This window comes from Zootermopsis nevadensis, unplaced genomic scaffold (genome assembly GCF_977971745.1).
Source record: "Zootermopsis nevadensis isolate Lab colony 2312 unplaced genomic scaffold, Znev_1.0 Znev_ptg000008l, whole genome shotgun sequence".
NCBI lineage: Eukaryota > Metazoa > Arthropoda > Insecta > Blattodea > Termopsidae > Zootermopsis > Zootermopsis nevadensis.
Window position 1 is genome coordinate 6235910 of NW_028259140.1, and position 15842 is coordinate 6251751.

Sequence of the window (15842 nt, forward strand, 5' to 3'; positions counted from 1 at the left end):
AGATATAAGTCAGATCGATATTTGAAGTGTCATATTGGTAAGTACTGATTGCATAAATAAAGCAACATGTTATAGTTACAAATGGTGCTGAAGTCTTTCTTGTACAAATAACTTGGAATGAGAGCATATTTATTGTAACAGCATGGACTACCCATGAGGCAAGAATTGTTCTGTTTGTTGTGTGACTTGTGGCACTAATTTTTATCATGTCATAATTATCAAGCCTAAGTTTGTTTGTTCATGAGTGGTGAAAACAACTGTCCATGCATTTATAGTGTAGCAGACAGAAAACACTACTGTACTGTAATACAGAAAGCACTAGTAACAGCAACACTTGTTTGCATGTTTCTTACACTAATAATACAATAATGGTGGTGAAACCACAGCGGTGTCCAGGTCTAATGTCCAAGGCAGGGGAGAGGTACCCAATGGAGTACAGCTCCTGCATAGACCAATGCAAACATTTTCTGTTTACTGTGTACATCTGATATGCAGTACTACATAACAAACATATCCTAAATGATTCCTAAAACTTACTTCCAGGCTGTTTTCATGCGTATGTTAAGCCAAAGAACAAACCTAAACACACTTGGTGACAGTGCAGGTAACTCGTAATCGATGGCTAGCTCTCGGTTCTATTCAGACCATACGACCACAAAAATGAATGATTTTTCCCCCCTTCAAGTTCCGCAAATAAATGTCTGGCCTCTACACTCTCCTCCAACATTTCTCTTAACTCACTAGTCATATTTTTTCTTTCCCATTCAACGTTACAAAACTTACAACTTTGGAAAGACCAAGGCCGACAACATACTTTGCATTAACCAAGACAGGAGCACATGGTTTATCACCGGAGTTTACAGTCGCAGAATGTACTGTCGTAATGTCATTATCTCTGGTGAGAAACAGAATGAGGAACAAGTAATACGACTTACCTTTATCACTAATAAGCGCACTATGTATACGCCTCGTTAAAGGCTGGTGGCTATGTAGATTGTGACAGTTAAGAAGTCCAGTAATAAACAGAACGGTGAGGTTGTATAGCAATGCCTGCTGTTAAATGATTGGTATTTCTGTTGCCTCATTACTACAATACGCATTCTTTTGCAATTGTATGCACCGTCGGTAATTCTTGGTTGTTCTGAGCACTGGCAGAAAGATGGAAAAAATAAAGGAAAGGTTGGCACCTATTAAGTTCCCCGTGTGTATATTATTGTTCAGCGGCAAAAGAAAATCCGGCAAAGACTACATAACAGACAGGATATTTGACAGGTAACCCTGCAGCGAATTAAATATAGAATTATAGATAATTTTATACTGTTCCAAATACGTTTAGGTTAGGGTTGGTAGTCAAAGAATATAAACGCGTGTAACAAGCGAATTCCTCCCAATATTGTGGAGAAGGGAAACTTATTACGTGTTGACATAATTTATTACTGCATTGTGGTCTCCAGTGGCATAACATTGACAAATTCTTGTGGAAATCGGTCAGCTGGTTCAAGATTTTAAGGTGTCACAAACAGAGGGGTTTGGTGATGTGTAATCCCCATGCTTATTCTATAGCTGAGCATTAGATGGAGGTCATCAACTTGATGCTTGTGCCTCTTTTACCCCTGGAAAAGGTGTCCTCAACACTCCTTGGGTAGGAGGGTGCATGGGCCACAATTCAATTTTCATGCTTACTGAACTTCTGAAGTCAGGCACTGCACATGTTGCCCAGGACATTATCAGCCTTGACTAGTGAGATTCATATCAGTCTTACTTTTGCTTATCACTCCTTCGTTAATCCTTTTCCTATTTTAAAATACCTTCCCATGTTTTTCTGCTATCATACACAGTATACATTGAAACTGGGATTATGACATAAGGTATGGCAACTATTATAATTATTTTAAGTAATGAATTATGGAAAATTAGATTACATAATGTTTGTTGTAGACTTGGAAAAGACAATGCTGCTATGATAAAAATTTCAGCTCCCATTAAAACTCACTGGGCAGAAAAGCATGACTTGAATTTTGAAGAATTGATGGGCACTGGTGAATATAAAGAAAAGCACAGGCAAGATATGATTAAGTGGAGTGAAGATATCAGACAAAAGGATTGTGGATACTTCTGTCAAGCTGCTGTGGAAATGTTTAATGGTATGTATTTTTATTCTGTACGCTTGTTTACAGGAGAACACTGAAGGAAACAAATTTATATTCATAAAAGAGCTAAATTCAAATTTCATTAAAATTGTTGGTTGGTTCCAATATAATTTTAATTAGCACAGATTAAATGTAGTTTGAATCAAACTGAACAAGCACTGAGGTAAGAGAATATGCTCAAGCAACATTATAAACATTTTAGTTTTTACCTATGTATATTGAAAACCACTTTTCACATAATATAATAGTAAAAGAACCTGGCATTAGTATTCGAATTCATAATGTTTATTTTGGCCACATGCTGGAATAATGAATTTGCACATAATTTGTATTAACATGTTTATTATATTTGTTCATACACAGAATTACACATTTTGATGTGTGTGTAAATTTTCCCTCACGCAATACCTGTTAATCACAATTGCTCAGATTTTGTTTCTTATTGGCAGGATAAATAACACTGTTCCAAGTGACATTTGTGTTGCACCTGGGAGTCCAGTATCAAATCCTTACTAATACTGAACATACATATTCACAGCACATGAAAAACCAGTATGGATAGTGAGTGACACTCGAAGACGATCTGATCTGAAGTGGTTCAAGGAGAATTATGGTAATGCTGTGAAGACAGTACGTGTTTTAGCAGATGATGATGTTCGTACACAACGAGGTTGGGTATTTACAACAGGTAACAAAAGTGTAGTGAGGTTATTACAGTACCCATTAATTTGTATACTTCATGTGGTAGTCTAAAGATTCATGAAAGTTCACTCATCATTATGGTTAATGGTCTTCCCATTATGAGCTATCTCTTGAACTTCCCTTCCACTGGTTGTTCTACAGGCATTATCTGCCCTCCCTGAAACACCCAAACCATTTGTACACTGGGGTGTGACCCGTGGCCTCATCCTCAGAGGCTTCTCTGAACATGTCCTTTACAAAACTCAACATTTGCTTTATCTTAATATTCAGGCACCCGGGTGTGGCAGGTTCTGAAAATAAAATTCACAGAACAGGCTCTGATGTCTTTCATGCTGTCTGTATACCAACTGAGCATGCACACTACAACAAATTTCTCTTGGTACCTTCCCTACGTATCTTTGCAAGCTCAGATATGATGAATCACACGAGCGCTATGTTATTAAGCAGCTGTTGAAAAGTTTTTGAACTTTACCATTCTGTGGTTGCTTAACATTTAACATTAACCCTGCTGTACCACAGTGAAAGGGTTAAGAATCTCATACTAATCGGTGGTTGCAAAATTACAAAAGATAACTGGCTACTACAATGAAGGAAAGAGAAAATACAATAGAATAACTGCCTCAGTAACTCAATTTCTGTGACAACATTAATGACGAGACAAATGCTGAGATCTGTTCTGTATACTTGTGGAGGTAGAAGTTATGGCATTCTAACTGAACACTGGTTGATGCGACTTTGCACCAAATGTGACCCTAGTTCCGTTTTTCTTTCTTTCAAACTTCAGGAATAGATGATGCAGAAACTGAATGTGACTTGGATGGATTAACTGACTGGGACTGGAGCATACTGAACAATGGCAGTGAACCAGAGTTGGAAAATGGAATGCAGAATATTGTATCATGGGTTAACAGTACTCTCAGTTTATAGTGCTGAATATGTTAAGAGCTACACACTGGCTTTGTGAAACGAGCAGTGCAGTGTCCATGAAGTGTGTAATAGATTAAAGGAAACTTTTTTTACATTATCAGTAAACATGTGAATATATGATGATGTCATTTAACAACTTTACAGTATAAAAGTTTATTGTTTTTATATCAGATACAAAAAATTAAACACCATTATTATTATTATTATTATTATTATATGCAAATTAATTGTAAAACTTGGATTTCACATGACATGTATATCGTTACATGTTTTTAATATCTTAACTCCATTTCACATGTTATTTATTATGCATATGATGATTCTAGTAATCAACTTTATCTTTGAAATAAGCAGCATTCATAATACAGTAGGGCCCCGCTTTTCGGTGATCCGCTACTACGGCGCTTCTCAATTGCGTGCATATGCCCCACGCGCTCAACAGCTGAGTCAGAGAAGTGTGTCTGGCGCCATTTTCTCGTCGCTGATTCAGTCTGTTTACAGCTACTACTGATATTCATTTTACTTTCATATCGTTTTCTTAGGCCTAGCACCATTGTGCACTTACTATATGATAGTGTAAACATCTTATTAGGCTTTGATATGCATTTGCAATTGAAAAAAGGCAAAGATCTGCTTTTCGGCGGGGATCTGGTCCCTAACCTGCCGTATATGCGGTGCCCTACTGTATGGAAACAATGAAATCAGTACAGCTGGCTTCATTACTTACATCACTGACTTCTGATTTATACATACCATTTTTAATCTTTGTTCCTAGTTTCCATGAGCAGAGGGAAATACAATCTCATAAACATCTTCATACTGGTTCACAAAATGAACTTCAAGTCCTTCAGTTATAAATGATGGAAGATCATTATAATCCTTCTTATTTTCTTCTGGCAAAATTATGCAATTTACACCAACACGTTTAGCCTGTATGAAGATAGAAATTTACATTCAATAATTAATGACATACTGAACAAAGACAAGAGACAAAATGCTTCACTGTAAATGTTCATCTTCGTTTTGGGCACTGGTACTGTGTCTCATTTTCCAAATATATCCAAAGGAAAAAAGAATTGGGTTTTATGATCTATAGGAATCTCAAATTTACATTTTTTTTATCCACCTTGTGTATTGCTTTAGGTTTTACAATGATTGTTAATACACTGAACATTTTTTTCAATACACAAACTTAACAGAATATATAATTTTTGTCAAAATATGAACCAGTGACAACTTACTGCAATTGTTTTCTCTTTTATTCCACCAACAGGAAGAATCTTTCCCATGAGGGAAACTTCTCCGGTCATAGCTACATCCTGTCGTATTGGTACATTCTTTGCTAGAGACAGAAATGCTGTTACGATAGTGCAGCCTGCACTTGGACCATCTTTTGGGGTTGCTCCCTGTAAACAAAATTTTTAATGTTCAAAACATATTCAATACACTGACATCTGTATTTAATGTTTCTCTGGAATTGAATATTAAACCACAAAAATCCTAAAATATTGGAAACAACACCAATGCAATGGGGTTGAGAGTACAGAAATAGTCAGAATTTTAAATGAGAGAAAGCCTTACATTGAGAAACATTAAATGAGGATTTCACTGTAGTATGTTTCCACCTGCAAGGAATGTTACCACTAATCACTTTATTCAAGTTCAACAGTAATATATAAGTTTATCAGACATTAATACTTAAAAAAGTATGGTTCTGTAAGTTACAGGATTAAACAAATGTTACACAAGTACATCATCAAAAATGTGAAGTCCAAGTAAAAATCAACAGTTCAGACAGTCTGAAAATGTTTAAACTATACATGATATGGCAGTTTATTCTCAACTCTCTATCTATATGTTTTTCAAACCTTTCAAGTCTTGAACAAAAAAGTAAAAATCATAATGGACCTTGCAACTATGATGCTACAGACATTACAATTTTGTGACAGCAATCCTGTTGTAGATCTTTGGCCAAGGATTCAACACAACCCACCTTTAATCCCTTTGTAGCCTTATGGTTCACAAGCACTGCTGACATGACTGACAGATTCTATTATGTATAGATTGCATGCATATCAACATGCACAACACTCGCTGTGAACAGAGTACCTCCTACAACCAGAATGACCCACTTCACAGCAGAACCATCGACAGACAATGAAGGTTTATGGCAGTTTAACTCTCATAGTTACCTCTGGGACATGTAGATGTAAATGGCTATTGTTCAGGAAATTGTTCTTTGGATCTTCTTTTGTCAAGAAATTACGTGCAACAGTGAGTGCTATCCTAACTGATTCCTTCATTACGTCTCCAAGATGGCCAGTTAGTTCTAGGGAGCCCTCACTGGTATCTTCATGAGGGCGCCTGATTGTTGTTTCAATGAAGAGTGCTGATCCACCTGAAAATATTTTTTTACTCAGTGTGACAACTGAAACAATGAAGAAAACTGCTGATTCTAAAAAACAAGTTAACCAAAATTAAACTCACATATTTCCTGATACCAAATACTAGGGATACATGTGACTGAAGCTTGAGATACAAATGCCAATTCCCACAGTTCAAAACACTGGAGCCACTTCACACGTGAAGTCGATTCTGTCATATCACACAAGGCTTGCATTGAAGCATATCTTGATTGTGAAAGTGTTCTCTTGTTATGAAACGTGATGCCAGAATGCAAAACAATGAAATGTGCGTTGAAAACAAAATCCGTCTAACACGGGCATTGTAACTATAAAATTTGTTACTGCAGGAAAGTAAAAATTAATTAATAGAGAACAGAGGATAAAAATAAATGAAAATGGTTGTCTTCTGTATAAGGGCTGCTTTCTTTGACCTCTCTGTCTTGCAATGTCCTTCCCTGTCCTGCTGACCAGGCTGTGGCACTTCCCCATCTCCTATTGGTTCCCAGGCCCTCACCTGATCCTGACACTATTCCCCTCTGGTCCAGCCAAGGCTCTGCCTTACCCGACTGGTTCCTATATCTCAAACTGATTCCACATGTGTGGCTTACTCATTTCCCTGATGATGAAGGCAGCAAGGGCCTTTGAAACTTTGGTAAACTTCTACCAGACTACATGGCGCTACAACCCAGAAGACAGCCATCATCATTCACATTGTTGATAGAACCTTAAATCCTACTAAAAGTAAATAGACTTTTGCTTAATAAGTTCTGTATAAATGATAATTCTTGAACAATTTGATCATGTGGTTTACTTTTTCAGCTGTCTTATAAAATCTTATATCCTTCAGAAAATAAAATGAGTTTACATGCATCTATATAAAAAGAACTTGCATAATTCCATTCTTCTTGCTCAGTACTAATACATAAAGCTTAACTCAAACTCTAAGTTTTATTCTGGTCTTAATATTACTCCTTGTAGGATTTCCAGCATTCTTAATCAATTGACAAGGAGTTCAAGTTGCTTTTACTTCAGCTTTGAATTGTTTTCTGATGATACAGCCTTTACGTGCCTGTCAGAAAACTGTGCTTTTAATTATGTTTCACTTTTAAACTTAGAAGTGTCCAAACGAATACACGGGAAAAGCCCATTCCTCTGAATAAGTTTCAAATATGACTTAATTTAAATTAATGAAGTTCTGCTATATTGTTGTGTGCACAAAATGTAAGAAAGAAATGTAAGATATACCCATCGCTGTCCAAGCAAGTCCCATCACAACACCTGGTGGAGTCACGTCATACATCCTGTCATGTGTAAACACAGGTTTGCCAACAAAATCAGGTAAGTTTTCCGTAGTCACATCGATTTTAGCAACTTCACTTTTCACAATTTTAAATGCTACTTTTCTCACTACCTGTAATCCAAAAAAAAAATAATAAACACAACATTTAAAAATGAAATTTATATCTTCAAACTAAATCAACAGAACTGATACACAATAAAACTTTGTGAAAGAACCCAACCTTCTCAATGTGCTTCTGTAGATTTCTGACTCCACTCTCACGACAGTAAGATTTAATAAGCATATGCAAAGAATCATCCTTGATGTGGACCTGTACAGATAAGAAACATAATTTAATACTAATACTGTAAATAATGAGACATGAATATAGGACCTGCAGCAAAAGTAATTTTCTTACACTAATGTAAAGTAACATGGAGAGGAGGAGGATGATGATAAAAAAGCAACAGTAAGAATAACTTAAAACTTGTGTATCACAAAGTTCAATTCAACTAGAAATATGTTACCTGATCATGTTCCAGTCCTGAATCTTTCAGTGCCTGGGGGACTAAATACTGCTTGGCAATGGCTAGTTTCTCTTCAGCAACGTAACCTGACATATCAATCATTTCCATTCGATCACGGAGGGGTTCAGGTATGGTATCAATTATATTAGCTGTGCAGATAAACAAAACCTGAAAGCAAATGGAAAACATATACAAAGGGTCATATTAATAGTTTCGTCACATTGTAACGTTAAACATGACGGTATTTAACACACATACACAAATCAGTATTAATTTTACAATAAATATATATCAACCTTTGACAAGTCAACAGGAACATCAAGGTAATGATCCAAGAAATTTGCATTCTGTTCTGGATCCAACATTTCTAGAAGTGCAGATGATGGATCTCCTTGATAGCCTCTGGAAATGAAAATAATGTTGTTAGATAGCTGGTTCACTACACAGCAATACTTTACAGTTTTTATTTCCCTGCTTCTACACCATTCACAGCAACACATTATTAGTACTGTTAGTATAAACCATAATTATTTGTGCCTGATCGCTTAATATCTGCTGTCCACACAAGTGATTTTGACTCCATGGTTACAGCTTTGTTTATGCGATAGGAAAACAAAGCAGGTATTCACACTCAAAAAACACTCTGTTGGCAAGTTTACTCCACTCAAAATGTGCATACACTGGGGAAATGTTATTTTGGATAGTAAGCAGAGCACATGCTTTGCTCATCACACAAAACTACCTCTCTGTCAGTCCCCCTTCTGTAAGATGCAGAAATACATTGTAATTGGATAAATGTTACTTCATCCTTTAACTTTTGCACTTAAACAATAAAATCCATCTATCCAAAACACAATGTAGTATCACTATACCAATGTCTGCAAGGTCCATACTGTGAAATATATAAAAGGTGAGCCCATGTATGATTATGAGATAACCTAAAAATGTCAACACAACAGCTAAATTATGAAGCAATACATTGAGCTCTGCTCTACAGCAGGTTACACGAAACAGGCTCCAATTGCATTTCCTGATTTCTAAAAACATCTACTTATTACAGTTTAGCTGTTCCAAATACCATTAACTAGTCAAATGTAACAGTTTCATAAAAAAACAGACATTCAAAACATACAACATTCTGCACAAAACTGAAAAGTTATCAATACATAATAATCAACCTTGATGTTTTTAACACACTATGGTTTTTCCTGCATAAAAGCCACATTTTCTCTGAACTTACGATCAACATCTAAAGTAGATACAAACACATTAAAATACTCACTTTCCAATTTTATCTACTTCATCTATCAGTATTAATGGATTTTCAGTCTTGGTTTTCTTGAGGCACTGAATCACTTTCCCCGGCATCGCACCCACATATGTCCGACGATGACCCTTGACCTCAGCAACGTCTGTCATGCCACCCACACTGAACCTAAAGTACTGGAAATATATATTTCTGAAAATTAACACCTTGCAACCCCATAAATTTCTAAAAACATAGTAAGACGTGCTACTTGGTACATATTAATTACAGAAAATAAACACCAAGGCCTGAACTCAAACCCAGGACAGGAGGAGAATTAAAAATTACACAAATATTATTATTATTATATTATTATGTTATTAGAAACATGTTCCTTAAATCCTGATTGCCTGGACTACAACAACCCTTTCACATTTAAAGAAAAAAAATGGTTTTGCATATATTTACCTTTAAAGTTCACGGATCTAAACACACAGCCAGTAATTAATTTATGTGTGCATACATATATATGCATATGCAAACCAAAATACACCTGATTTTGTATGTTAAAATACCTTTGGTGTTCAGTAAGAAGGGCTTAAGTCAAACATATTTCCTATTGACTTTAGCTCATCTTTCATGCCTCAACAATATAGCATCTAACCTTTCTAACCCACCTCTCTATTAAGCGCTCGGGCAATAGAACGTGCTATACTAGTTTTCCCAACTCCAGGTGGTCCATAAAAACACAGAATTTTTCCCTGGGTGCTGCCTTTTAGTTGGCTTACAGCAATAAATTCTGCAAGAATAAAACATATCAAAAATAAGATTAAGAACAAATTAGTGCTTTCTGCTCAAAGTATTATACAATTACAGAACTGTTACAGACCCAATATTCTCTTCTTTACATCGTCCATGCCATAGTGGTCTTCATCTAAGATCTCAATTGCTCTCTGTAAATTCAAGTTGTCCGCACTAGTTACACCCCATGGCAGAGATGTCAACCAGTCCAAATAGTTGCGTGTCACACTAGAAAGATACAAGTCACAGCTGCAACTCAAAACCACCTAAGCAGTTTTGATACTTGATGGATCTTGACGAAACAGGATGTGAGCATGTGGACTTAATTCATGAGGCTCAGGATAGGATCTACTTTCTTCCTATTCCTTATTATTTATAAGTCCTTAACACAAACAAACTACCAGTACTCCCAACAAAGAATTACTATTTTAAACATTAATTTAACTCACTTGAATTCTGATGAGTGCCCTTCAAGGAAACTGAGCTTGTTTAGCTCTTCATCTAGAACCTCCATCACACTTTTTGGAACAATTTTCCCCTGTCAAAACCCGACAAAAGTTATACATCTTCAAACTTAAAAATGAGACAGTGTGGGAAAAATAAAATACATAATAACACCATTTTTTATATTATTTCTGTGGACATTCACTATTATTATTACCATGTATGTACTCTTTTCAGTATGTGTTCACTTGTTATACACAAAAAATTAAATGGCTGCACAATTACAATATTTGTACATGTATAGGTTGGCATCACAAACAGGTAATATCAGGTATTATCCATTTTACTTAAGAAAATTTCTTTCATTTAATTTTTCATAAAAACATCTGTCTATTTAAATCAGCATATTTCATGACCATATATTAGCTTCTGCATCTGGACTGGCTTTGGGGCCCACACAGCCTGCTATCCAATGGGAATCACGAGCCCTTTCCCTTGGGGGGGAAGAGTAAAAGTCAACAGGGGATGAAGCAGAACACTTACCTCCATCTAGTGCCAAGGTCAAGGAATAGTGGAACTGTGCCTCCACTAACTCCAACATTTTCATGGTATGGCACATAGTATATATGAAGGATAAATTTATTTTTAAATTTATGAGTGCATAAACATGTATAACTGCAACAGTTCACTGTGTAGGCATAACATATCAGGCAATGGTTTTTTCTGCAGATAAGTTGAATAGTTTAAGAAGAAATCTGCCTTGAAATTTTTCAATACCCTTTAATTTTCCATTAAAATAATTTTCATCCGAGTTCACGATAACTGCTACCTATAAACAATACTCACCTTTAACCTTTCACGAAATTTCTCTTCTATAGCATCTTTATCATCCTTTTCAAGTCCTAGTTCCTTTTTGATCACTCTTAGCTGTTCATGAAGAATGTATTTTCTGTGCTGTTGCTTCACTTTCTCCTCGACTTCACGTCCTATCTTTTGCTGCAATTTACTCAGCTCAAACTCTTTCTTCAGAAGTGACAAAGACAGCATTAACCTTTTAGGAATCTAAATTAAACAAAATAAATTAACAATTCACAAAACAAGTAAAGTCGTAAATGCCACAGACAAAAGTGATGCAGCACGCAGATGCCAGCAAGTGAATTAAAAGATCATTATTACAGAATCCTGCAGATGAATGGAAACTATTTTATTATGGTTAATCAGTCACTGATAGAACTGCATTAAGTGCATGTTAGAGATAAGGTACTCTCTGATGAGAGTGCAGAAGATCCTCTCACAAAATTTCTTGTACTATGTATACTGGATGCAAAATATCTGTGACCCTGAGCAACATCAGAGTGAGAGAAGAATGGATGATGGAAAAGGTGGAGACGGCAAGACACCTCCCCACACCTCGGCCGGATGGCCACTGAGTGTACTTGAAACAATCAAGAAAGCATGGAGATATCCTACAAGTATAAGTCAAATACTAAGAACTGTTGTCCTCCACCCCTGTTATCACCAAAATGTGAGGAACTGTTTCAATGCATCCGGCATCAGAATTTCAGCAACAAACTAAGCCAAACTGGATAAACCAAAAGTTTGTACATGTTCTAATAAATAAAAGAAGCATGTGATACCAAAAGAGAGCACTGGTTTAATAAATAACAGAATTTTCTTTTATATTTCTATAATACATAAAATTAATTTTAAAATAAAGAGTAATCAGCACAGCTGATGATACCAGACATAAGTAAACTAATAAAAGAAAAGATAAAGTACTACATATTTAATCTAATTAGGTGGCGTTGGGAACCCGAAGGTTCATCACCGAATTAACTAAAGCCCTACTTATTTAAGAAAAAAGATTATTCACTCACATCCATCTCCTCAAGTACTTGCTGCAGTTCCGCTGGCTCAGCTCCAGTGAGAGCAGCACCCAAGTCTGATAAATAGACTGGATTGTCAACCACCCGCTGCCCAGTGTGTAACATTTGTTGTAATGATTCACGGTATAATGGATTCAAGCTAATAATATCACGGATTGTCTTTATTATTTCTTGTGTCAGAGCCTGCACAAACAAGAGATAATCATTTTTGCATTCACTTTTTAAAACAAGATACATTTTGTGTCAGATTTCAGGTCCTTACAGTGATAAGTAAGAAGATGACTGTCCTCTGCGTTGTTGCACTGTGTAGTCTGGTAGAAGTTTACTGATGTTTCTGAAATGCTTGCTGCCTCCATCATCAGGGCAATGATCATAGCTCTGATGATGGACTGTAAAACCATAAATATTTGTATCTGCATGAATTGGGTAGAACTAACCCAGATCCCAAACTGGAGGTATGAGGCACACAAACATCTGTTCCAGAGTTGGAATTATAATTTGCAACTTATGCATTCACAGAGTGCTCTATATAAGACTATGTGTCAAAAACTGTGTGACCACTGGGAGTGGAAAATATAACATTTATACAGTGAAATATTTCAGCAAGATGCTTAACAATGAGCAATGGAACAAACAATTTCTTATAGAACTGTAATTTCACTTTTACCTTAACTTCTTCTGTTTGCCTAAACTTCTCGTGTGTCACATTTTCAACTTCCACCATGAGGACAGGCTGTGGTTTGGTAATATCTTCAGTAAATGTTTCCTGAGAATTGCTGGAAGCATCAGACTTCTCCCCCTCATCAGTGACTGTTGAAGAATCCACAGCATTCTTCTTCTTTCTACGTTTTCGCCTCCTCCTCTCTACATCTGTATCTTCTAGAGACACATTAATTGATGTTTTAAATAGTGGAAACTTGATAGTCATTTCTGCAGCAGAAAGCAGTTATGAAAGGAACTTCCTTTAAGAAATCTCATAGTACTGGTATTACATTTAATACTAACATAATTAAGCTTGGAAGAAGCAACAGAACTCAATTTCCACCTCCTTCAAATTTCAAGTAAGCAATTATTCATATGAAAGAAACAAGTATTTAATGGGTCTCTTAGTAAAGAACAAAAATAATTTTACACCCAGAAAAAGTTACTTTCATTCACAGCTGAATAGCAATACTAACATCAATATTAGTATACATCCAAGTTGTAAGTGATGAAGTTTTGTCATATATCTATGTTCTATAATAGTTCTAACTTCAAAACTCTTCTGACATTCCAGGACACAGGAAGCTATTACACCATCAACATACTTAAACTTATGCATATGCTTAGATATTTTCCTTTGTCTATTAGTTTAAAAAATACACATTTTTAAAGCATAACGTATGAAACGTAATCCCGGGGGACTGAAATTAGTTTTATCTAATAGACCAAAATGATTAGAATGTATATACTGGGTTTCCATTTTATGCGGCAGCGGTCGTTCTTGCATTGCGTGATCGGCCGGCGCCCCGTTGATGCGGGTGAGAGTCGTGCCCGTTCTTCCGGTGGGTGACCGGCGAATCAGTTTCAGTGCCGCTAGTAACAGCGAACTACGAATATTTCTCGTCGCTGATACATGTTATTACATTAATTTTCTTACCTTAAATCACAAAAGATGTTCAAAGTGACTTCCTTGTGCTTGCAGGCAAGCTTCACATCTCGTTAACATATTTATAAATACTCGATGAAGCTCTTCTGGGATATTGCCGAAATGAATTGTCGTTTCCTGTTCTTCTTTTTATCCAAAACTGATCCCGTACTACAAATTTTTTTTACTAAGCTCTCTATCATGGGCCTGCTAGGAACACTTACACCGGGAAAATGTCTGCGATATTTACGGCGGCATCTTCCGTAGGATGAATATTTGGCATATGTTTCGACTAAGAACACACGTTGCTTAATACTATACACCATATTATCAACGTCAATCCGCAATGAGAGATGCAATGAAACTGATTCGTCGGTGACTCATCGGAAGAACACGCACTAGTCCTGCTGACGTCAACAGATCGCCAGCCGACCACACAATGCAAGCATGACCGCAGCCTAATAAAATGGAAACCCGGTACTTCATAAACTGTTTCTCACTTCCTTCATGATAACATCAGTAAACAGGCTTGACAGCTTTCTTTTCAAAGTCCAACTTAAGTAGCAAATGAGATATGGGAAAGTGAGGACTAGATGCTGTGCTTTCTCATCTTTCTATAATATATTGTTTACCTGGAGGGGCTTCTGAATCGTCTACTATCTGTCCTATGACTCGAATCCTTCTATGGGCCATTACAACAAGACGAAGGCGATCTCCAAGGTCTTGCATCTCATGTATTTGTGCAAATGTTCCAGTAGTGTATATATCTGACAAGTTATTAACAACATCAGATTCATTTCTGAAACAGTAAAATGAGAAATAATTATGGGCAGAACATGTATAATTACTATTGTAGGCACACCAACTTTAAGATGGCAGATTCTGTTTACTTACACCCAGGAGACCTACTAGCAAGCATTAACACCTAAGAAATGTAGGTGGGAAATTTTTTGCCTGTCTGACCAGTAAGTATAGGAAATACACAGATCTGAAAACCTGCATTACACATTACAATAAACAGAAACATATTATATGTCACATACTCGTCACTTGTTTTAAGGAAAACTCCCACATATGGTTGGTTCAACTTCACTTTCCTTCTTATAAGGTCAATCAAAGTTGGATTTGTTATCTGAAAATAAATTTAAAACAGCAGTTAACACAAGACTTTTTAAGGAACTTTAAAAAATTATTTAATTTATTCCTTGATGTTTCACTTACTTCAATTAGCTTTATAAAACGTGGAAAAACAGGGTTTCTGTTGATAGCTATAAGAGGTAACTGTGGCCATACTTCGGGAACTGCGACAGTTACGGGAAGAGAATGGTGTGTTGTATATTCACTATCAGAACTCTCAAGAACTGGCCCAGGTTTGGGTTGTGTCACCTCATCTTCCCCTGGTCCGTCATCATTCCCTGATTTGCTAGTACTAAAATATCGCCCCTGCGTTACTGTGATGTATCCCAACCTTGGACTTTCATAACCTTGAATATATCTGCATGACTTTATTGTACCAAAAGTTCCAATGCATCTGTGCCTTTCATTTTTAATAGAAACTTTCTTTACGGCACTACAAGCATAAGACAGACGTCTAACTTCACAAGAATATAACCACTTTGCACAGTTAGTGCGACAACATAACCTGGATAACATCATCCCTTACAAAAGATGCTGCCCTGATTATTGCAGAATATAAATTCACCATCCACGTTTACCTCACATTACAACAAAATATTACATCATTCATATCCACGTTTCTTCACATCATGTTTACGAACCGGCAAAGAAAATCGCACTAACAGATCGTCACAGAAAATACCAACATAACAGAACCACTCTACGCACAAT

The 15842-nt window shown here is 36.3% G+C and overlaps 3 protein-coding genes across 11 annotated transcripts in view; 1 reads left to right on the forward strand and 2 right to left on the reverse strand.

The window, feature by feature from the left end:
* The window catches only part of LOC110840354 (elongation factor-like GTPase 1), a 138554-nt gene extending 137478 nt beyond the window's left edge, over window positions 1-1076 (reverse strand). Inside the window, exon 1 of one of the 6 annotated variants that reach the window (XM_022085319.2) lies at window positions 936-1076. The gene's annotated coding sequence lies outside the window, so the exon portion shown is untranslated. Of the gene's footprint in view, window positions 1-537; window positions 872-935 lie in introns of those variants that run through there. The other 5 variants (XM_022085320.2, XM_022085316.2, XM_022085317.2 and 2 more) reach the window with 5 other exon arrangements.
* On the forward strand, window positions 942-5731 carry Pmvk (Phosphomevalonate kinase). 2 transcript variants are annotated; one of them, XM_087344938.1, is made up of 4 exons: window positions 942-1030; window positions 1939-2144; window positions 2689-2838; window positions 3637-5731. In XM_087344938.1, exons 2-4 carry the CDS (start codon window positions 1961-1963, stop codon window positions 3777-3779), a joined length of 477 nt encoding a protein of 158 aa, XP_087201064.1. In that variant the 5' UTR covers window positions 942-1030; window positions 1939-1960; the 3' UTR covers window positions 3780-5731. The 2 variants fall into 2 exon arrangements, with proteins under 2 accessions (XP_087201064.1, XP_021941032.1); XM_022085340.2 differs by lacking the exon at window positions 942-1030 and adding an exon at window positions 1138-1272.
* LOC110840355 (lon protease homolog, mitochondrial) lies at window positions 2473-15822 on the reverse strand. 3 transcript variants are annotated; one of them, XM_022085323.2, is made up of 18 exons: window positions 15216-15822; window positions 15038-15126; window positions 14627-14793; window positions 13035-13246; window positions 12359-12550; window positions 11328-11543; window positions 10487-10575; window positions 10126-10265; window positions 9914-10035; window positions 9273-9433; window positions 8287-8392; window positions 7991-8158; window positions 7705-7794; window positions 7430-7595; window positions 5972-6177; window positions 5021-5185; window positions 4533-4709; window positions 2473-3142 (listed from the first exon to the last, which is right to left on the reverse strand). In XM_022085323.2, the coding sequence occupies exons 1-17, from the start codon at window positions 15648-15650 to the stop codon at window positions 4551-4553; spliced, it is 2883 nt and encodes a 960-aa protein (XP_021941015.1). In that variant the 5' UTR covers window positions 15651-15822; the 3' UTR covers window positions 2473-3142; window positions 4533-4550. The 3 variants fall into 3 exon arrangements, with proteins under 3 accessions (XP_021941015.1, XP_021941014.1, XP_021941013.1); XM_022085322.2 differs by having other exon boundaries at window positions 2473-3009; window positions 13035-13297; XM_022085321.2 differs by having other exon boundaries at window positions 13035-13297.
* Between the last annotated feature and the right edge of the window lie 20 nt (window positions 15823-15842).